The sequence below is a fragment of the Theropithecus gelada genome, chromosome 17, assembly GCF_003255815.1.
Source record: "Theropithecus gelada isolate Dixy chromosome 17, Tgel_1.0, whole genome shotgun sequence".
Taxonomy (NCBI): domain Eukaryota; kingdom Metazoa; phylum Chordata; class Mammalia; order Primates; family Cercopithecidae; genus Theropithecus; species Theropithecus gelada.
In genome coordinates, this window is record NC_037685.1 from 74762667 (window position 1) to 74786702 (window position 24036).

The 24036-nt window shown below is 39.3% G+C and overlaps 1 protein-coding gene across 10 annotated transcripts in view; it reads right to left on the reverse strand.

The window, feature by feature from the left end:
- The window catches only part of ENOX1 (ecto-NOX disulfide-thiol exchanger 1), a 585101-nt gene that overhangs the window by 445412 nt on the left and 115653 nt on the right, over positions 1-24036 (reverse strand). For 5 of the 10 annotated variants that reach the window (XM_025364770.1, XM_025364779.1, XM_025364771.1 and 2 more), the window contains exon 2: positions 17904-17969. The exons of 1 other annotated variant lie outside the window; for it this stretch is intronic. In XM_025364770.1, coding sequence (XP_025220555.1) covers positions 17904-17934 — 31 coding nt within the window. In that variant the 5' untranslated portion in view covers positions 17935-17969. Of the gene's footprint in view, positions 1-17866; positions 17970-24036 lie in introns of all 10 variants that reach the window. 4 more of the 10 variants (XM_025364777.1, XM_025364780.1, XM_025364773.1 and 1 more) reach the window with 2 other exon arrangements.

Sequence of the window (24036 nt, forward strand, 5' to 3'; positions counted from 1 at the left end):
CCTGCTTCAGAGGGTTCTCACAAAATGAGAAAGACTTTGTAAACTATAGAACACAAGTGCAAACCAAAAGTCCCCTGGCCTCCCAGTGCTACAGATATGTTGTATTTAAGGCAACAGCCTAAGTCCCAATCCTCTGAGCTCCATGAATGGACTAACAAGTCTGAGCTTTTCCTGGGACCCTCTCCTCAGTTACTCCCTCCAGGATACCCTAACAGTCAGACTTACCACCTGCTGCCTGACAACCCTCCTCTCCTACTCTCTTCAACTTTTCCTCTGCTCCACATGCCTTCATCACTCTGCCATCCACCAGTCACCATCAACACCTCTGACAACATTCTCACGGAAGACAACTTCTTCTACAGCACAAAGAAGGGTGTGAAGAGGGAAGGGAAGGAACCTCAAGGCCTCACCATCAGAGAAGCCATTTCCACTCTTGCATCTTGCTTTTTCAAAACAGGGCTGCCCAAGTAACACCACTAGGTATCACTGACCAGTTCTTGGCAGGGGTTGGCAAACTTTACCAATAAAGGGCCAGATAGTAAATATTTTAGCTTTTGAAGACCACATCCGTCTCTGTAGCATATTCTTTTTGGCTTTTTTTTTTTCTTTTTACAACCCTTTAAGCACACCAACATGGCACAAGTATACATATGTAACAAACCTGCACGTTATGCACATGTACCTTACAACTTAAAGTATAATATTAATAAATAAATTTTTTTAAAAAATGTAAAAATAATCCAGAAGGCCATAGGCTGGATTTTCTTCAAGGGCCATAGTTCACTGACTCCTGCTTTATGACACAGCCATCGTTCATGCCATAGTATACTTGTATTTTGTGTGAGCAGGAGTCTGTTGTCAGTAGGGGGAATTGAGGGGAGGCTCATTAGGTCAAGGGAGGTACCTAGAACCACTGCTCCTTGGACTTTCAAACCAGTTACTCAGCTTGGCCGGGTGTGATGGCTCACTCCTGTAATCCCAACACTTTGGGAGGCCAAGGCGGGTGGATCACCTGAGGTCAGGAGTTCGAGACCATCCTGGGTAACACGGTAACACCCCATCTCTAGTAAAAATACAAAAATCAGCCGGGCGCGGTGGTGGGCACCTGTAATTCCAGTTACTTGGGAGGCAGAGGCAGGAGAATTTCTTGAACCTGGGAGGTGGAAGTTGTAGTTAGCTGAGATCGCACCACTGTACTCCAGCCTGGGCAACAAGCGCAAGACTCTGTCTCAAAAGCAAAACAAAACCAAACTCCTGTAGTTTGGTCTGGTCCACGTTAGCAGAGTCTGGTCCACGTTAGCAGATTTCGCCACTCACGGCTTTTGTTCAGGGACCCCATCACATCCCTCGATCCAGCCTCTTTTGGGGAATCCTAAACTATGAGAGAGATCAATGCATGTCTGAATGCCAAAAATGAGTCAAGCTCCAGTTCTTACACTCAGAGCCCCTAAGTTCTATGTAAATCTAGCATGTGACTTCCATGTTTCTACCACAGAAGGTTGCTCCACCCACAGCAAATGGGACCTCTGTGGTTAGAGTTTCCAATGATACAATCAAGCCTAGGAAAAATGCATCTCTGAGCCAGTAAGAATATTTTATACATTTATTAGCTACTATGATTATTATCTAAAAAGGAAGAAGAGGAGGAAGAAGAGGAAGAAAAAGGAAGAGGGGGAGGGAAGGAGGAGAAAAGGAGCAGGGATGAAGAGGGAAGGGAAGCAGAAGAAACTACTGCAGAAAATTTTGCCAGGATGCAATAATGATTACAAAATTATCCTCACCTAGTACTTTCTCCTTGTAATAAAAGACTTCACTTTGAGGCCGGGCATGGTGGCTCATGCCTGTAATCTCAGCACTTTGGGAGGCTGAGGCGGGCAGATCACTTGAGGTCAGGAGTTCAAGATCAGCCTGGCCAACATGTCAAAATCCTGTCTCTACTAAAAAATACAAAAATTAGCCGAGTGTGGTGGCAGGCACCTGTAATCCCAGCTACTCAGGAGGCTATAGCAGGAGAATCACCTGGACCCAGGAGGCGGAGGTTGCAGTGAGCTGAGAGCATGCCACGACACTCCAGTCTGGGCAACATAGCGAGATTCTTTAAAAAAAAAAAAAAAAATCACGCCTGTAATCCTAGCACTTTGGGAGGCCAAGGTGCGCAGATCTCTTGAGGTCAGGAGTTCAAGACCAGCCTGACCAACATGGTGAAATCCCATCTCTACTGAAAAATACAAAAATTAGCCAGGGGTGGTGGTGCATGCCTGTAATCCCAGTTACTCAGGAGGCTGAGGCAGGAGAATCACATGAACCCGGGTGGCAGAGGTTGCAGTGAGCCGAGATCACGCCATTGCAGCCTGGGCAACAAGAGTGAAACTTCATCTCAAAAAAACAAACAAAAACTTCACTTTGAATCTCTTTGATTGTCATATCTATTCTGTAACTGAAGGCCTCTATAAGCCTATAAGGTACCCAGTTGCAAATTAGTAAATAATGCCTACTTGGCCCAAAAGTGAATCAGAAAATGATGCCTCTTCAGGTCTATGCCCAAGCCCCATTTGACTATCCACAGATCACTTTTTTGGAGGGAAAGGGAGTCAGGGGTGGAGGGGTAGAAGTCACCTGTTAATCCTGGCAGATCCAGCCATGCCAAGGACATAAATGAAGAGCAAAACCAAGGTAAATTCTCATCCCTACTTGAGCCCTTGACCAGGCTGCACAATAACACAGAGGCCCTAACTTAGGTTTTGAGTCAATGTCCACAGGCCCATTTTCTGTAGCTACTTGTAGTATGCTAACATGCTGGCACAGAAGTTAGTGATAATATTTACTATGATGGTCATGGTGATGCTGCCACCAATAAAACTTGTCAGCTGAGGACCCTTGCTCTGGACCACTGAAAGAGGGCTGATTTTGCATGAGGTGAAATAACTTAGAAACACAGAGGATACAGTGGTCCATAGAGTTAGTAAGGTGGAGGAGGATGACTAAGTCATGAAAGAGGTACAGTGCAGACAGAAGAATGTTTTTAAAATGATTCTAAATAGTGTGCCAGAGCAGACTGCTGAAGTTGAGGACGAATGTTTGCACCCTGCAGGGAATGCTGCACTCTAGAGTTTCACAGTGCAAGATGACCTGACTTTTATAGCGGGCAGGAAGGTCTGGGAGGCCTTGCTTTGGACTTAGGAAGAAGTAAGCAAGCTGAGTAGCCAGGATGCTGGTGATGAGCATTCATCTGTCCAAAGCAGAAAGACAAAACCAGGAGGTGGCCTGGAGATTTCCAAGAGAGAGAAAATCCAAAGCTGCCTGGAAGATGCATGGCAGAACCCTAAACAGATTGGAAAGGGGAGGAGAAAAGGTCATGGCAAAGTCAAGGATGCCTAGAGCTCCCTGCCTGGGGAAAGGATGGATGGCTGTGTTTTAGCTGCCAAGACAACAAGCCTCAATGGCAGGCAGAGAGGCTACAGAGTCCCTCTCTGGGGGTCTCCTGCCCTCAGTTGTTCAGCACAGGCAGGTCTTCTTCCACGGGGAAGTACAATGTGCTGCTCTGCTACTGGAGGTGTGTTTATCACTGAAAAGACTCACCCGCAAGTATACTGGACTGCAGTAGGCTGCATTCATGCTACAGAAACGTATTTCTCAGCATTGTCCATGGAAATAAACACCTGCAACACCTAATTGGAACCCATTCATAGGAAAGATAAATAAAAACATTCCAACCTTTAGCATTATGCACAACTTTCTGAATCCAGAGAATGTTAGAGCAGAGATCGACCTTCCTGGTTGAGAGTGTGCTACATATTTTCCTTTGGAAACTAAAGATACTACAAATAAATTTGAAAACATATATTTCTTCAAAGTATTAATTTTTAAAGCGGCCAAAATTGCTAACAACCAGGGAAAGTACCAATTTACAATTTATGTTCTTGGCATATAGTATATATTGTGAATTTGCATGCATATTAAATGCAAATAACCAGAAGAGCATAACATTAAGGCTTCAAATTTATATGTGCAAAAGACAGTAAATTCTAACATTAAAATTCTTCCCAGAAAATATGAACTCCCCACATCCCCTGTGACTGTCACATAGTCAGCTGAGCAGTCTCACTACAGAACTTTAGTCAATAACCTTGTTCAATGAAAATTTGCATTTCCCATACCTACTCTGCTTACCAGGCAAAGAAGACAAGACCATTTGGCACCATGTGGGACAGGGGTAAGGTGCTAACATGGCCCAGCTTTTCAAACAAATTATCTAACAATCTGACAGAAAAAAAAGTATCAGTAAAAATGCCACCATTGAACCACTAACAGAATCTTTACTCCCTTATAAATATTACAACAGTAGGGAAATGAAGCAAAATGCAGCTGACTCTGCTCTTTCTACTACAGTAAAAATATGAGATTTGTGATGGCAAAATCATCTGAGTCAACCTGACTGGGCTAGAGTGCTCAGTTCTTTAGTCCAACACTAGTCTAGATGTTGCTGTAAAAGTATTTGATAGATGGAATTAACATCTATAACCAGTTGACTTTAGCTACAGGAGGTCACCCTTGATCATGTGGATGGGCCTCATCTAATCAGTTGAAGGCCTTAAGAGCAAAAACTGAGTTTCCGAGAGAAGGAGTTCTCCCTCAAGACTGTAACACAGACATCCTGCCTAAGTTTCCAGCCTGCTAACTTGCCCTATGCATTTCATACTCAAGGCTATAACATCAACTCTTGCCTGAGTTTTCAGACTGCTGGCCTGCCCTATGATTTTTGGACTTACCAGCACCCACATTTGCATGAGCCAATTCCTTAAAATAAATCTCCTCATAAATACATGTTTATGTATCTACTATATAGAGAGACAGATTCTGTCTAGTGAACACTGATACAGGATTCAAAGGGATTTACAGTGTAGAACTAAAACAGTGCACAGTATTATAATGCATTCTGGTGGATGTGTACGTGCTGGTTGATCTTGATTGCAATGTAAAAATTAATGTATTCTTTGTTTAAATAATGCTACTGCTTTGCAGTGCAGAATTTACTCGAAGATTTCCTTCTTGATATCCATTTAAAGCATTTCCATAGTCAACCCTAAGACAAATAAGGGTGAATTTTATTTGTAAAAGAAAAGGGGCTCATGATAATCTTTCCGGTGACTGAGCCCAAAAGTTTTGGGGCTCAGCTTGATGCATTTATATAGTGAATTCTCTGTGGGTCCTAAGTCTTGAGAGATGGAACTATACCTTCATTTTTATGTAAAATCTGAAAACACTAATCAGACCATTTACTCCAATGAAGCAAGTATCCACTTAAATTTAGATCGAACAATTCCATGAATTTAATGTCACTCCAACCACTCTGTTTCTTTTTGTTCCTTGGCCTTTTTCATGAAGCATCTCACGGTATTTGCTTCCACACCTCTGTTCCTGCCTTTCTTCACTCCGTGACACAGAACGCTCATCCATACACTCAGACCCCACTGCTGTGTTCACTGATGATCCCCAGACCTACGCTTCCTTCCCTGACCTCTAATGCCTATCACGCTCCTTATTTATTGCTGTCTGGATGATCTTCTGGAAATGGGTGGGGCAAGGGCTACAGTCATAGCACATCCAAAAGAGAAATGATCAGTTTAGCAAAGTTCTATGTTTCGCAAACTGTTCCATGACTTGTAAGCTGGGAAAAGAACTGACCTGTTACACAAGGCATTTGGACATTTGCTGAATAATCTTCTGGTCACTTTGCGTTTTGTTTTTTTGGACTGTTAAATATGGGAGTTGTTCTCCAAGACAGCAATCCAGCCTTGACTTACACTGTCTATAACTTATCTTTTTCTTCTGTCTTCTCTATCAGCTCTGTCATCAAGTCCAATTCCTTCTCCTTCTCAGTCTTCTGCAGTCCTTCTTAGCATGCACCAACTGTCTTCCTCCTCTCTGAGCTATTTTATAACACAGCAACAATCATCTACCCAAATGTCATGTTGATCATGTCACTTGTTGCCAAATGTTCCAAATGTTTCTTCTTGAATTAAATTTCAACCCCAGATCTACAAGTCCACAGCTGACTCCCTTGATGCTCCTCTTCCTCCCTGTGGTCTGCAACCTGCCCCACCGCTGCCCATACTCCCTTGCTCTCCAAGGCTCACTGTACCCTCTCTGTTCTCCACATAGCAGGACAAACTCTTTGCTCTCATTACCTCTCCCCTTAATATGTTCCAGTTCTGGAAAAGTTCAAGAGCTGGTGGTTTCCTTGATTCCTCCTTCCAAATAACTAGTTCACCATGGTTTTCCACCATTCCTGATTCAGGGATCATAAGGTTTGGGCTCACATTCAGAATATCCTGGGGCAAAACAGTAGTAACTGTGAGTAATCACTGTCTTGACCTCATCCAAAAGACCCTTAGTTTTGCCTTTTCTCATAGTGATATCTCAAATAAGAAACCTCTCAAAAATTTAAATTTCTTCTTGGTGAATTAGACATATAAACTTATCCAAGCAAGTATTATTATGCATGTGTTTCAGAATACATTTCCCATTGTGATTTATGCCCATGTTACATATAGTTATGGATATATTTTTAGAAAATTGTTTTTTAAATATTTAATAGCCATTAAAAGAGTAAAATAATAGTCCGCTGCTTATGGAACAGTGAGATGCCATTCTAGTACTTTTGCAAGTATTTGTAATTATAATCAGTAACGCGGGCAGAAAGAATGCCAGCGTTTTTCAATCATCACTGGCAAAAATGTAAATTTTTTAAAATTAAGACTTTAAAGATCACCTGCATTAATCTTCTGCTAATGCAAGCTGGGACTATTTCCTAGGATTCTGAGTGGTTTAACATCATCAAGACATGTCACAGGCTTCATCCAAATTATTCAATCCCTACCATACATTATGCTGAGCCTCTCAGAAGATGAATCAGGAAGAGGCAATGTAAGTGTTTTGAGAACAAAAGGAAAAATGAGGCGTAGAGACCTCAAGCTAAAAGTATGAACCCTTGAGAGGGTTTTAAGGACATACTATAGGACTAAAAAATGAGAACAAATCAGCAGGCCCATTAACTGTGCAGCAAATTAAAGCACCATTGTTTCCAATTTCAGCCTTGAATCTGGAGGGCACCAAACAGACCACACTCTCAGTACCCTCTGTGAAAGAACTGTATTCTCTGCTATGTATTCTGAAGTGCCTTTCCATTTTTTTCCAGCTAATTTATCAATTTCCCACCTCTTCTCCTAAATAATTATTTCAAACTTCCCCAGGAACATGTTAAAGGGACAACAGGAAAATAATAAATTAAAGTTTCAAAACACAATCTATATTTATCATGAGTTTCAACTTCTCTTTTTCCTTGTATTAAAAAATGAAGCTTGCTATCTTCAGATTCATATTCCTTTTATCTTAATCCTTGGGGTAAAATATGGCATATGGATAATCCACAAACTAGCCTCTGCATTTAAGAAGTAGACCATAGTCCACAGTTGTATATATTTTGTCATCTCATCTTATAAAAACAAAGTTGAAAGCAGCTCTGTCCAATGTTTTGAGAGGGCAAAAGGTCTGGAAGATCCAATAAGACTACACAAGAGATTTTTAAAAATTAGTTTTTATTTAAACCAATTTATTCATAATATAGTCTCAACTGTTAAATAGGACTAGGCCCAGAGATAACTGCTTTCAATTCTTTAAGTAATTATTTTGGAATTTGTTTCCACATGTGGATATCAGAGCTTCCCAACTGGTAGGTGCTGGCACACTATTGTGCAAAGAATTGATCCCAGGTATGCAATGTGGTATGAATGTCTCTCAGCCTCAGGGAATCAGGTGGGGTTCTGAGGTAGCAGGTGCCAGGGCAGATCACACCTGACCATCAGCTTCCTCAAGGTACAAAGGCATAGTCCTCATGGCTCTGCTGAGAGGCACTAGAAACATCCATGGACACCCACGTGTCTGCAGAAAGCACCCCTTCATTTTGTGCAGAAGCAGTCCATGTAGCCGCTGGAGAAGGTTCCATTCCAGGTATAGAAAGCACAGCTGGTTGAAAGTGGAGCTCTAGAAAGGTGTGGGCAGAAAGGCCTGGTAGGCAAAGCTACAAGTGATAGCCCCCCAAATTCTGTCTATACATACCAGGTATTTCCAGTTGAGTCAAATGCCCTCTTTTACCAGCATCCAAGCTACCTGTGGAGTGACTGCTCTAACAATAAACACACACTTTATAAATTCGGGCCTCATTATTATTTTTAATTACTTCATAGGAAAAAAATTAGTTGAATTGGAAATCTGTTGGAATTATCAGAGGATTGCATTTGTCTAGCAAAGAAGAAAGCTAAAACTATTAAGGTTTTTAAAGATAACTTTAACTTTTATAGAATATGAAATGGTGGTGAAATGGCTTGTTTTTTAGAAAATCACTACTTGTGTAATATCTCACCGACAATGACTAAAAAGAATTTGAAGAGAGAATCATTAAGATATTGATCAAGAATTGTGTTCAGCCATTTCAGGCATATAAGAAATATAAAAAGTTATGTTTATGAAAGCAAGCTCGGGTTTTTCATTGAAAAATCTGAAAATATTTTATTTGAAGTTTTATATCTACTTAATATTCTACAAATGAATGTCTCCAGCTTCCTACCTTATCTAGTATCATCTTCTAGGCATGCCATACTAAAGACGAACATTTATTTGCACTGATTTAAATAACATGTTTCTCTTACTACTCTTAGTTTTTCAATTTCAGGTATTACTGATTGACCTCCCAATGAGGAAGATGAGGGTTAGGTTTGTTACCACACACACGCATGCCTCATGTTCCCATCCTCTGAGAATAATTCTGGTTGTGTTCAATATCCATATTTACATTCTTAGAATCATGTAGTGTTCCATGATTATAACTCATTTTCTTCCTTTTTGTCTTCCTTGGAATTAATCATTGTTATATTTCATTTGTGTTAGTTTCTTATGTACTTATCATGATGCTATCCTCAAAGCCTCCCCAAGATCTGTAAATCCCCTCTCAGCACAAACACATTAGATGTTCAATCAATTTTACCATCTTGAAGAACTCTCTCCTGAACCCCTCTACTTACTGCAATTTAGATCAGTTGATCACTAGCCCAGCGCACAGCTGCTGAGATCTCTTTTACCATCACCTGTGAATTCTTTTCGCCTCACTCTTGTGTTGGTCCCATCTCTGGGATACCAGGTCTTTCTTTTTATTAGTTTACCGTGTCATTTATTGGACCACATTCTAGTGTTATAAAGTTTCATGATCATCTATTGTTATTCCCTTTTAATCAGGACACTTCTGTTTTTGAGAAATTTTGTTGAATTATTCCTTTGATGGTTTTCTATCCTCTATTTTCTATATTCTCTCAATCTGGTGTACTATTTTTGGATGTATGAACCAATCCTCTAAGCTTCTTATTTTTTCTATGTTATTTTCTATTCTTTCTCTTTTTACTACGTTTTCTGGAAATTTTCCTTAATCTCACCTCCTAACCCTTATAAATCTTGTTGTGTTTCATGGTGATAATATCATGCCTTATCTGTCTGGAGATACCAATGATTTCTTTTTTCAGATTTATTCTTCTGGCCAAGCGCTGTGGCTTACACCTGTAATCCCAGCATTTTGGGAGGCAGAGGCGGGTGGATCATTTGAGGCCAGGAGTTCAAGACCAGCCTGGCCAACATGGTGAAACCCCGTCTCTACTAAAAATACAAAAATTAGCCAGGTGGTAGTGGCACGCGCCTGTAATCCCAGCTACTAGGGAGGCTGAGGTGGGAGAATCGCTTGAGCTTGGGAGGCAGAGATTGCGGCGAGCCGAGATCACGCCACTGCACTCCAGCCTGGACGACAGAGTGAAACCCTGTCTTAAAAATAAAATAAAATAAAATAAAAAATAAATAAATAGATTTATTCTTCCTATTAAGGTTGTTTCCTCCAAGTTGCTTTTTTTGTTTGCATGCTTTAGTTTTTGTCTCTCATGATATCAGACATTTCCTTAAATGTCTCACAACCCTTGGCTGTCTGTGATCTTTAAGGGCAGGGCACTAGAAGATCCACAGAAAGGTTGGGAGTGTGGTTGGTTGTTGATAAAGGATTTATTTTAGAATTGTTCTGGCTAGGCCTTTCCTTGAGGGAATCTCTGATATCAGTATCCCTGAGTTCTTTTTTTAGGTTAGAGTCCCAGGGATGTTTCCTGGAGTTTCCTGTAGGAAAGGTATCCTTAGCTGCCTGTAGGCTAAGGAACAGAGAACAGAAGGTATTGTCATTCTTGGGATTTGGTAAATCAGTGTAATCCACAATCCATCTGATTTCAGGACCATATTATACCACTTTTAACCTTTCCTGATACTTCTCAATCCAGAAACCTTCTGTTTTACTATCTCTATAGAAAACATAAGCTTCATCCCTCCGCTGGAATAGAGGAGCAGTTTCCTCCTTGTATAAAGTTAGGAAGCAGATCTGAACTTTCAGCCAATACTTCTCAACTGTATCTTCACTCTCCCCTCCAGGGGTTCTTGTTCCTGAGTTTTTGCAGGGTTCATCAGTATAATTTGGGTTACCTTTTTCCTTTCTCCTCTGCCAGGTTAAAACTTCACTTTCTCAGGTCTGCTAAGTAAGTTAGCACTCATCCATCTATATCCCAAACCCCAAAATGCTGTAACTGTTGCCCTATTTCTTTGCTCTCATGGGTGTGTGCCTTTTAAAATAAAAATCCCTTAAACATCATTTTAATGAAGTTTCAAGAAGGGTCAGGAACTAACACATGTATTTATCCTTAATCTGAAAACTATCAGTCAGTCTTTACCCTTTTGCATTGACATTGAAGTGGGGATTACTCTTTTTTGTTCCCCCAAAAACATTAAGCCAAGGCCCAATGTTCAGGAGGAACAGGAAGTAGAGAAAATAGCAATTTTTGGATTTAGATGAAACTGAATTTAATAACTGCATGCTCTTATAAGCTATATCACTGCCCTAACAAGGTATTAGACATTGTGGGAAATAAAAATATGTCTCTATTTCAAAACAGTCTCTAAAAGTTCTCAAAAAGATGAATGATTAAAGAGGTCCTTGAATTGATAATTAACCTAAAAGAGAGTATTCAGAGAGAAAAATCACCAGGCAAGGAAGAATGCTAAAAAGCAAAATCGTGGAGGAAAAAGCACCTTAAACTCCATTTGGAACAATAAGTGTTACAGGTATTTCTTCTGCAGAGCTTGCATAATGTGTATTAGGTATAAAGTGATCAATTGATTGGGGAATATGATTTATTTTATGCATACTAGGACTCCTGGCATAAGGAAAAAAAAAAAAGCTCCTTTGCTTACAACATAGCTGCTAAGGTCTTTATTCTCCATTTCTCACAATAGTGGATCATTAAGATGTTGAAACAATTTTTTAAAATATCAGCTTAGTTCACTACGATCTTATAAAAAGAGATACAACAAAATGCATTTTTTCGTGATATTCAGGTTTTAAAGTTATACTTTTACAGAGATAGAAAATGCCATTATTGTTTAAATAACTTCAGGTAAAACAACTTTGTTTATTGTGCCCCCGCAACCCTCAAGTCCCCAACACTATTTATGCCCCTGAAATAATTGTCTTTATAGCACAGCTTTTGATAATGTGCAGCTTTAAGGACTATATTGCCTGGAGCAGAACTGACTTTAATTGGATGGATACAGATATGAGAGGAAGGATCCAATGCAGAACACTGTGTGCATTGCAAAATGGGACGACAGAATGAAGAGACGGATCTGTCTTCCCCATAGGGTCTGGGCAGGAGGCTGGTAGAAGTTAAGTATGGACGGGTGTCTGGACAAGTCTGAACACACATGCTTTCAAAGTCAAGTAGTGGGGAATGAACTCTAAAGTACAATGAGCCCACAATTTTGTAGACAACAAAGAGACATTGACGTTTTCTGAATAGAGAGTAATGTTGTTAAAATGATCTTTCAAAAAATGTAATCTGCCAATACTGTATAGGGCAGGAAGTCTGGTCACAGAAAACAGTTAAGACACTAAATAATACAGAGATCCAAAGTCATGTGCAGTTGGCCTGGACTCCTTGGCAGTAAAAATGTGAGAGAACTCTCTTCAGAGCAAGAATCAATAAAAATCAGGAATCTACATTTATAGTACTATAGATATAGGCAGCCCAGTAAAAGAAATGGGACTGAATTAGGACTGATAAAAGGACTTACACTGAAGCAGTTTTTAAATTAAATCCATGATATCATTTGGTTTTCAATTCAAGAAACATATACTGAGTATCTACTATATGCAAGGCATACAGTCTTTTCTCATCATTTGTCTCATTATCTTAGAAGCCAAATATAAAAAATTCCAGTTAATTGATTTCACAGACTGATTGATGTTCTTCTGTAAGAACAACAGATTGATTTTTTTTTATATATATAGACAGTAATACTAATTCTTCCATCATGTCCTTCTCTTTCTGTGCACATAGTCCTATTGACTTTGGGGCCAACTCAATACAAAAGCAGAAGAAACGCATTAGGAGAACAAGGTCCATTAGGCCCAATATTGCCTCAATTACTTTAATTCCATTATTCCTGTTCATATTACTCCTTTAATCAATAACTCTTTTCAGTTTTTCATGTTTACCCTTTTCAAAATCACAAGTAATAGGATTACGGTCTTTTGAGCTCAGTGGCAACAGAGTTTTATAAATATATTTCTGAATTTGTGATTGTCTCCAGATCTGCAACTGAGAAGTCTTAAATTGAATCAAGTTTTCCAGAGGCCATTTTATTTAATAATGCAGAGCATCTTCATGCAATATAGGTGCTTTTCCCAGTTATTCCATTTGTCACTCACTGTCAAAGACAATCACACATGCTGAATGGCTTTCTAAGTATCTTCTTCCCATGTCTAAACCTTTGGGCAGTTTAACTGATTTTCAAATTGCATCTTTTTCTGTACATATTTCTGCCTTTTGTTTAATGTAATCCTTCTACCTTCACTGACAATTATTCTTCCTCTAAGAGTTTCATCTGGACATTATGTTAACTATACCCCTTCCAGATGACAATTAATCAATCCCTCAGTTCTACCTCTGTAGCAGCCTTTCAAATTAAAGGAACTCTGTTTTCCTCTACCATTTTAACAAACATCCATGCAATGTCTACTATTAATACATGCAAAAAGCTGCACTTCCAGCATACATAGGATACATGATAGGTATACGCCCTTCAACATGTGGATAGTCAAAGAATGTTATAAAAATAACTTGTGACATATGAGAAGCATGTGAAGATTGCAATATGCAGAGTCTGTTCAAAGTTCTGGAATTCACAAGAGGTAAAATCATTCATGAGTAGAGAAAAGTTTTCACAAAGGATATGAATTTCAGTGAGTTCTTAAAGGAGGATTTTGAAAATGGAATCTGAGAAAGTAACAAATTCTGTGTGAAAAGCAAAGCAGGCAAATCTAGTGGAGGAAATGATTCAATGGAGTAAATTAAAGAGAGAAAATGCTTGACTTCCCTTTGGAAGCAGTGAGACCAGGACAAGGGTCATAAAGGAAGAGTTTGGCAGGATATAAGCACTCTTTCATACAGCCATTCTCCCTGCAAGGAGCAGGATGAACTGAAGACATACAAAAGAAGGCTCAACAACATGTCAAAGGACCTTCAAGATTTGATTTCTGCCTTCCTATAGAGTCTCATCCAGCCCTATATCCCTCTTCACACTTTATGCTCCAGCAATACCTAAACAGCATGGAATACACAAACTTGCCCTGCCTCCTCAAACCTCTCTGCTAATCTCCCCTATGTTTCCTTTAGAATGTTCTCTCTCTACCACTCATTTCCTACCAATTTCCATTCAAATACAATCTTCTCTATAAAGTATTTCCTAATTGTCCCAAGCCAATTTAGTTGCTCTGTTTCCTATATAAAAAGTATACTTAGTTTTATAGCTCCATCATAATCATGCAAAAATCATTGCTATCTCCCATATAAATTATAATATACTTGATACTATGCCCAGAACAATTTTTGGCACATGTCAAAAGGGTACTACATGAATGAATGAATGAACGAACGAATGAACAACGAATGAACAAACCAAACAGAGTGGTCATATGAACAAGCAAGAAAAAGGTAAGAAATTCTTGGAAAGAATAATCGTAGATTTAAAAAAAGGAAAGTAAAAATATCAAAGAATTACAGAAATTTGACAGAGTTTAGTGGTAACTAAATGTAGATGAAAGAGAATTTCAAGCTTCTGAGTTCCCTGCCAAAAGCCACTGCTCTTCTTCATCACTTTTATATTACCAGCTCATAAGCACTTAACATAAACTCATGATTTAAATGAAACAAAGAAGGAACCGTCAGAGGGAGAGGCAGAAGATCCTACAGAAAGCAGATATTAAGATTCCTATTTTAATTGATTTGTGTACAAAAATTTTCTGAAAAATGTTGACAGAATCTTGAAGTATAATTTGTTTAATTAAAATACTTTCCATAATATAATAATTACATTCTAATGTCAGAGATCTAAGAAAAACTTACCATGTTAATTATTAACTAAAAGGACATCAGAATCATTTTTCTCATTTGCCCCTTTTTAAAATCAGAGTTTAACAAGTTAGCAAATTGTTATCAAGTCCATGAGAATCTTATAGCTGAGTTTTCAGAAATGTAAGATGAGTGAAATGAGAGAATGCAAAATGGAGTAAAGACAAAGCAACAATAACAAAACTCGTTTTCCATGTTCAAGGCACCCGAGGTTTTATTTCCGGGTTATTTTCTTTTTAATAATAGAGAAGTGTTAGGTACATATAAGATAACTAAATTATTAAAATAAGACTTATTGGGATATTATAATTCTTGTAGTGCACACTGCAGAGTACTTCACTGGCTATTCTGGGACAGCTGAATTACCAGAATATAATCGCTCACCAGGCCCTACCTGCAGCCAGCAAGGGCTGTCTCACCATCACTCTGTTTGATCACTGTATAACCAAAACGAATTAACGGTTTCAATTTTAATGAAACCCTATAGACACGCCCACAAGCCACACTAGGAGAGTTCACATGAAAAGTTATGGGAGACCTCTAATCAAAGGTAGTAAGCTCTTGCATAAAATGGAAAAGAAAAGTAAGCAAGGGAGACACAGGATGAAGTTATACATCTGTACCTGGCATTTGGTAGAACTGTGCCTACATGCATCACACATGCCATAAATATTTGCTGTTTGATTTACCAGTTTTCTTAGGACTAATGTCAGTGTGAAAAATGCTAAAATGAATTTTTATTTTCATTTTCATTTTCTGCTGCCTGTCATCATCTTATAAATCCACTGCCGTCTAAGCCAATGCTATCAGTTGGCCATGGGACAGCCTGCAGCCCCACCCCCAGGAACACAAAAGCTCCTGTGGGGCTGGAAAAGCTTGTAAGTAAATGATTCCACCCTGCCTGCAGCTCAGAGTTCCTGGAGGCCTGGGCCTGACCCACACAGTCAATCTCTAGACATTGGCCTGCCTGCTTGCAGCAGCTCCACGCAGCACTAATCCAGGGGCTTAAGTGAATTTGCAGGGCTCCTAAAGATGCCTACCTCACTCCTAGGAGGAGATCTGCCCCTGGACTTTCACTCATCTCAGCAGGAGGCTCCGTTTTGCTATTAAAAAGGTAATCCCTTCCTGGAAGTAACAGTAGACATGGCTAGAAAGCACTGCCCCAAGAGGAAATAAAGGGTTTCCCAAATAAGCATCTCTCAAGAACAGATCATTTAAGTGCTACCTTGAGACCAGTATCCTAATAATTTATCAACACCCAAATCTGAACACTCAAAAGATAACTTGTAATAATGTTGAGCTAAGGAAGCATAAAGAAGGAAGAAGACACCATTAGGGCAGATCTATTTCAGGATAGCATTTAGAGATTAAAGCCAGAGAACAGAACGTTAAATTTAATAAGTGCAAAGCGATGCAGCTGGAAAGAAAGAATAGCCTGGCTAAGTATGATTTAAATGGTATTGAATTAGCTGGAAAGATATCTTGATGTACTGATAGAGGCAGCATGTAAATTGGCAGTTCAACCTGCGACGCCAACAGAGACAGCAGTAGCAGCTCACACAAAGGGCTATATTTTATACAAACCCCACTTGCTACTACTTTTAAAGGAAAACTCTTATCTCATTTATGAGGTTGTTTAGCCTGAACTATCCTGAAGACAAGAGTTCCCTGAGGACAAATGCCAGCATAATACCTGCCCACCTCTGGTCACTGCACTTTGCTTTGTCAAATTAAATTTGGCCATGGCCTTTATGGTCCTTGCCATTCACTAATTCAACAAATATTAAGCAGCAGGCACCATGCTAGAAGCTTCAGGGGTATCTAGAGGAATTCATTTCAAGCATGCCTTGAATATATTACAGACACGGTTCCAGACCATTACCATAAAGCAAGTCACACAAACTTTTTGGTTTGCCAGTTATGTTTACACTATACTATACTCTATTAAGTGTGCAATAGCATTTTATCTAAAAAACAATGAACACACCTTAATTTAGAAATCCTTTATTGCTAAAACAGTGTTGATACAGGAACACAGTGTGAGCATGTGCTGTTGGAAAATGGTGCTGATAGACTTGCTGGATGCAGGGTTGCCACAAACCTTCAATTTGTAAAAAAACATAGTATCTGCAAAGCTCAACAAAACCAAGTGAAATAAAATGAGGTATGCCTGTACCCACATAGTGCTGTCGGCTGAATTATGTACCCCAAAAAGATGCTACGATCTAAATCCCTCATACACATGAATGTGACATTTTTAGAAAGATTCCTTGCAGATTATTAAGTTAAGGTCATTAGGGTGAGCCCTAATCCAATATGACTGGTGTCCTTACAAAAAGGAAACCTGGACATAAACACAGACACACATGTAGGGAAGTCAGTGGAAAGACACAGGGAGAATGCCATTTATAAGTCAAGGAATGCCCAAGGCTGCCAGAAGGTAGAAGAAAGGCCTGGGACAGATTTTCCCTCATGGCCTAGAAGGAACCAACCCTGCTGACACCTGGACTTTGGACTTCTAGAATCCAGAACTGTGAAACAATAGGTTTCTATTGTGTAAGCCAGCCAGCTTGTGGCGCTTTGTTAAGGCAGTCAGATGAAACTAATACAGACCAGGTCACAAAAGAAGCAAGCCCAATAACAAAATTGCCATGGTCATCAGAACTCCTAGCGTGGGTCTACCTAAGGAAGCTTTGGCTCAGTTAATGGGTCCAGGTTCGGTCAGGCAATAGATCACCATCATCCACATCAGTTCTATAAAGGGCATCAAAGAAAAAGATGGCTCATATCCTAAGGAGAGACTAACCCAATGGGGACTGTTTAATCCTCGAAGAAGATGATTAGAAAGAAACAGAAGCAATAAAGGTTAATGAAAAATTAATCTCAGTGACCTGTTTGGGCAAATCAAAGTTGTGAGACATGCACTTATTTCAAAAGAAAATGCAAAGGAAATTTAGAAGGATAACTTTAGATAAGGGGACAGAGATAAGACTTTAATTAGGAGTCTTCAATATTTATGTATTTACATAAATGTTGAAAGATAAAGCCTTCATGATAAGGTGATAAAGATGAACAATGGTAGTACCTTTATGTAACCTCTGTAGAAGTTGGAAAGAGATTTCAAGTGACCAGTCCTATTTCCTTGCTGACTGTTTAGAGGCCCTGTTGTAGGTACTTTGTAAATGCTCCCCCAAATGCATGTTAGTTCACTGAGATCTTCTGCCACAGGCCCTCTGAACCCCAGATATAACGAAGACGCACATTAGAGAATGATGCCAGAGGTATAATTAAACTACATCCCTTCCCATATGGTGACAACCAACCTGCTTGTTATTTGTGGTACACATACCATCCCTTTACCTGAGCATGGTGAGCTCTCTCTCCTCCACATATTATAAATATGATATCATGCTGGCAGCAAAGGACCTGTAAAATAAAGGCCATCTTGTTAGAAAAAACTTCAAACATCAATTTCAGAGAGCTGACTGAACATATATATGTAAGCAGATGCAAGGTTTCGCCTGCAAAGTTCGAGCTGAACATTGCCCTTTCCATTTCTGGCCATTGCAATTGAATGCCCTTGGAGAAGGTCTCTGCATGGTGCCAACTTGGTAACAATCAATAAATGTGAAGGTCTCGTCATAAACAAAGCCTTCGAACTGTCAATCTTTCAAAGAGTTATTTCTGCCTTAAAAGTAGTCTTTGTTGCTAAAGTAGCTACACTAAAGCCAGTGCTAGGGCCAGGGCCTCCCAAATCTAAGAAAGCCCAAATAAATAAAGCTGTATATTAATTAAGGGCAGTACAATCTAAAATGTCATTCAAAAGCAGTTTCAGGGGTTGACTGGTATCAGATGTACTGTTTTTAAGTGTGAGAAATTCTTGCAAGTTTTCAAATTGAAATAAGAGTTACACACTTACAAGCTTTCTCTCAGGAAATTTGTTGTTCTTCAAATTATAAAGTACACCTAGATATTTTCATAGGATAAATCCCAGTTTTATTTTCTAGAAAGTATTTCAAAGCCTTGTTACTCAGAGTGTGGTCCACGGGCAGCAACATCAGCCTCACCAGTGAGCTTGAAGTGCTGAGTGTGAGAACCCACCTGGGACCTACTACAACAGAATCTGCATTTTAACAAGATCCTCAGATAAGCCCTATGCACATTAAAGTCTGAGAAGCATGGTTTTAAAGTGCCTTATGCATTAGGCCTGTGAGTCCGAGAATCATCAGAAACAGGTTGCCCCAAACTTCAAGACCATCCTCTGGTATCTAAAACTGAATGGAATCACAATTCCTCTATTATAGTTGCATGAATCTGGAACCAAATATTCCTTTTTTTTTTTTTATACTTTAAGTTCTAGGGTACATGCGCACAACGTGCAGGTTTGTTACATATGTATACATGCGCCACGTTGGTGTGCTGCACCCATTAACCCGTCATTTACATTAGGTATATCTCCTAATGCTATCCCTCTTCCCTCCCACCTCCCCACAATAGGACCCAGGGTGTGATGTTCCCCTTCCTGTGTCCAAGTGATCTCATTGTGAAACCAAATATTCTACTAAACTCTCCAGAAACACCTTACATCTGGCTAAATCTCTTTTCTTTCCAGAACATGTAGACTAACTGTAAACAGGTATCTAAAAGCATAGCCAAATTTAGAAGTATGTTACACTCTAAAGACCAGCATCTGTAGACATCCAAGATAGACATTATTTGTCCCATAACTAGGTGCTCAGTAGTAACTAATACTGTGTAAAGAGCCCCAAAGTGGAAGGATAAAAATTACCACATGGCATGATAGATCTAACAGGGAAAGGTCAGCACAAGAAGCCAGTGGCAGGGGAAGGTACTGGTACACACTTAGAAAGTACCTGACGCAGGTGGAAAATACTGGGAAGGTTTCCTGAGCTGAGTCTTGAGAAAGGATGAGGAAAGATCTTCCAAGAAGCAGTCTGCCTACAGCTATAGTGAGTGTGGCCTTAGGTTAGGGCAGGTCACTAGACCAACAAGGAGACAACTACCTTATTTCAAAAAAAATCAAAATGTAATTTTACTGAGTTTTTTCAGCTTCTTTAATATTTGTATGCATGAGCTATAAATGTGACAGCCCTTAGGAACATGTCTCTTCCCTTTCAACTCTCCGACAAGACAAGGAGGAAGAGCAAACATCAAACACAAGATGCACTACTCAGAAGTCGGCTGCAAACTGCAAGGGGGCAGGAATAGCAGAACTGTACCTCCACATTTGCTATTTGATCACACGGAGTGTCAATGAAACTGCAACCAGCAATACGGGTACCATAAAGAGAATCACATTAAAGTTAATACAAAAGTCAGGAAAATGTCTTCAGCAAGGGACACTGGCTATTTGGCAGATGCCCTGCTGGGAGTAATTGAAGGCTCTCAATGTGACCAAAGTATGTACTCCCCTCTCTGAGCCCCTCTCTTCTTCCTGAATTTAAACAGTTCTCATCCCATCTCCTTCCCCCTGACTTATTCTTGCAATTTCTCTGACTCATTTTCCTTCTCCCTCACTATCTCCAAGTGCCCTCCTATCTCTAATTCAACTCCCTTCTTTTCCCTTTCAACCTGCCCATTTTTCTACCCCTTCCTTTTGTGAGAAGAAGGAGCTAAGGGAGAGAAGGAAGGACAACCAAATATCTTTTTTCCTTTTTTTCTTTGCTCCTTTCCCTTTTCTTCATTAACATCCCCACATTTTTATTTCCCTCTTCTATCCTCTCTTTTCTTTCCTGGAATCAAATCTCTGTTATCAGTATATAACCTGTCTTCCCAAGCACAGAACTTAGAAATGATAGGAAAATGGCTCAACTCCTCTACTGTTCCATTGTAATTCTTGGGAGTTCTCGGATTCTCCTAACCCACTGCCAGGTCAATGATTGAGAGAGAAAAGAAAAACTTTCAAAACCTAGCATTTTCTTAGCATTTCCTAAAATGTAAAACAATTCTGGAGTATTCGGCTGCTGTACTGAAAAGGGATAAAGATGTAAAACATACTAGGTGAAAGGTTTCATTCTATCCCTGGTTCTCCCTAAGAGTATTTCCCTCCAACCCACCATGAAACCAACCCTTTTGTTCCTCTTATTCCTCTTTGTGCATATCCCCAAAACTCTCCTGGAATGACTGAAACATGCTTCATTACCAGTAAGAGCCAGATAAATGACAAGGCAGGAATTAACAGAGTGCTTCTTTACAAAGACACAGTGTAGCACACAAAGAGCCTCTATTATGCCCCATCAGGAAGCCTTACAAGTTACAGCTTAATAAATATATGAAGATTATCATAATATAGAAAACATCTGGTACCACTTCCCACATGAAATGCACTTATGGAGAACTCTACAGAGTAGGCTGTGATATGCCAATCTTGCATATAGTCTTTGAAATGCAGAAAAGCAATTTGGCTTCCTTTAGGTATTTCACTCCTTATTTTCAACATATGAACTATCAACGAAACTCTACAGGCAAATCTGATTTCCCAATCTTTTTATCCCAGCCCCTAGATACCATATATGCCCCTGAAATAGAGTACATATTCCCAAAATATTTGCTGAATGAATGAGTTAACTAGTCAAACAATCACTGGCCAATCAACATAAGCCTTAAGACACAACTGAATTAAGTATTTGAAGGAAAATAGGGCCGGGAGTGGTGGCTTATGCCTGTAATCCCAGCACTTTGGGAGGCTGAGGCAGGTGGATCTCTTGAGGTCAGGAGTTTGAGACCAACCTAGCCAACATGGTGAAAACCCACTTCCACTAAAAATACAAAAATTAGCTAGCATGCCTGTAATCCCAGCTACTCGGGAGGCTGAGGCAGGAGAATCGCTTGAGCCTAGGAAGTGGAGGTTGTAGTGAGCCAAGACTGCAACATTGCATTCCAGCCTGGGTGACAGAGTGAGAGTCCATCTCAAACAACAACAACAACAACAAAAACAAAACAAAACAAAACAAAACACCAGTATTTGAAGGAAAATATCACACAATAATAGGTTTTGAAAATTTCCTCTAGATTTTTGGCATCGACATCTGATATGATCTGGCTCTGTGTCCCCACCCAAATCTCATCTCAAATTGTAATCCCCACATGTTGAGGGAGGGAAGTGACTGGATTAAGGGGGTGGTTTCCCCCATGCTGTTCTCATGACAGTAAGATCTCATGAGATCTGATGGTTTTATAAGGCAGTTTTCCCTGCTCTCGCATGCTCTCTCTCTTGCCTGCTGCCATGTAAGACATGCCTGCTTCCCCTTCCACCATGATTCTAAGTTTCCTAAGGCTTCCCCAGCCATGCAGAACTGTCAGTCAATTAAACCTCCTTTGTTTATAGATTAGCCAGTCTCAGTATCTTTATAGCAGTGTGAGAACGGACTAATACATCATCTAATTGTAAGGTGAATATAGGGTCTTGGATGCAACTCACCTCTAAGAACTAGAATGAAAAGAGGTGCTGCTTTGGGCTGAGACACTGAGCAGTCAGATGTGTCAACATCCTAACAGCAAATGAATAAATGGAAAACTCTGGAAAGCAAACAATAGTTCTCAAAAACTACAGCAGCCTAGAATAAATTAGTCAATCCCTCTGTTTGTTCCTATGATACTCTCTATACATACCCCATTATTACTGAAGGTCTCATTACACCATTACACTTCTTCAAAGGTTTCTGAGTCACACTGGGAAGTGAGGACCTGATCACAGCCCACTACAATTTCCTAGGCAAGCCAAAAAGAAACCTCCAGAATAGATCTGCTCTATAGATCAGGAAAGGGATTGGAATCCTATTTTGCAGAAGGGGAAGAGAAGACATGATAAGTTGAACTGTGTCTGGATAGAGCTCAAGGATCCCTGTCTCTCTGGATTCACCTCTGAATTCAGGGACTGGGCTCGCAGTTCCCCAAGAAAGAGATGGCAAGTCACTCCATTTCAATCACCCAAGAGTTTAGTGGAAGAGCCAACAGAGGAAATTTGTTTTATCTTGCTCTAAATCCCTTAATAATTTAAAAAATATGTTTTATTAAATATCATCAATAGTGTTCCAGATATTGGAATCTACTTTGTATTAAAAAACTATGAGATTCATACCATTGACAACATTGGACTGAGATCATCACCCCTTCAGAAAAGAAGTACTTAGAAACCGACGCAATCTATCATAGAGAGAGCGAGCTTCCTGCTAACTTTCAACTCCATTGCCCCCACAGACTTGAGCCAGTTTTAACAAACGCCCTGCACTGACATCTGAAAAGGATTTGACCCTTTGAAGAAAAAAGAAGACATTTCTACGATATATGTATTTTAGTGTAACTCCAACCCAAAGTAAAGTACTTTGTAAAAACTTTAGTATTTACTAAAGTAAATTTAATAGTGTATTTACTAAAGTAAATTTAATAGTGTATTTACTAAAGTAAATTTAATAGTAAATTTACTAAAGTAAAGTAAAGCCTTTGTAAATTTCTCCTACTTTATTACCATGAGATAATATTTCCTTTAACCAATCCTATTTCTCCACAACTATCCACTTTCTCATCACCTAGCATAAAAATAAACAAGTTTAACCATTTCGTCAGGTCTTTATGTCCATACAAAGGCTTCTTTGTCATATACAATTTATATTAAATAAATTTGTGTGCTTTTCTCTTGTTAATTTTTTTTAAGAGGGGCATCAGCCACAAACTTAGGATGAATGAGGAAAAGATATTTTCTCCTTCTACACCATTTTAAAGCAATCCCTAGATACTGCTCATATTATATCTGCACATAGTGAGACTTAGATTTGTTACCATTCAACGAACAGGGGTTCTAATAATAAGGAATTAGAGAAAAGGTAAAATGTTCTAACCTTTTCCCCTTAAATTTCACTTTGAGATTTCCAACATAAATTTCCTACTTATATAAAAACCACCACTCTATGATTTCAGTCCAGTAAGTCTGATTTCAATCTTATTTCATTTCCAGAAAGAAAAAAATAGTTGCATTTGCCATCTGAATTCACTACCTACAGTTCTACACTTTGTTTTTGTACTGGTGCATTGAATGACAGCAAAAAGTAGGGACAAAAAAGTCTGTTACCTCTCAAAGCCATCTGAGTGCCTTCTCACCCTGCAAATCACATGCCGTATCTTTTCCAGATCAATTCTTTCTTTAGTTTCACCAGTACATCAGCATCTTTCAGTTTCTTCTATTCTCATCTCAATAAGCTATGGCTTACAGAAAAGATAAACCTATTGTTTTAAAAAGCAGCTTTTTAAAAACCTGCTTCCTTCCACAATATTTTTTTTGCGTGTGTATATATATACATGTTCGATTCTCCTATGATTTCCAAATTAGAACTCAAGTTCAAATGATCAAATCATGCATACAAAACAAGATCTATAAAATTAAAACAGATTGATGGAGGACCCCTTACCATCACTTCTACCATATCCCTGACACATACGACCCACCCAGAGGATCCACTTTTCAGTCCCTAAGTGC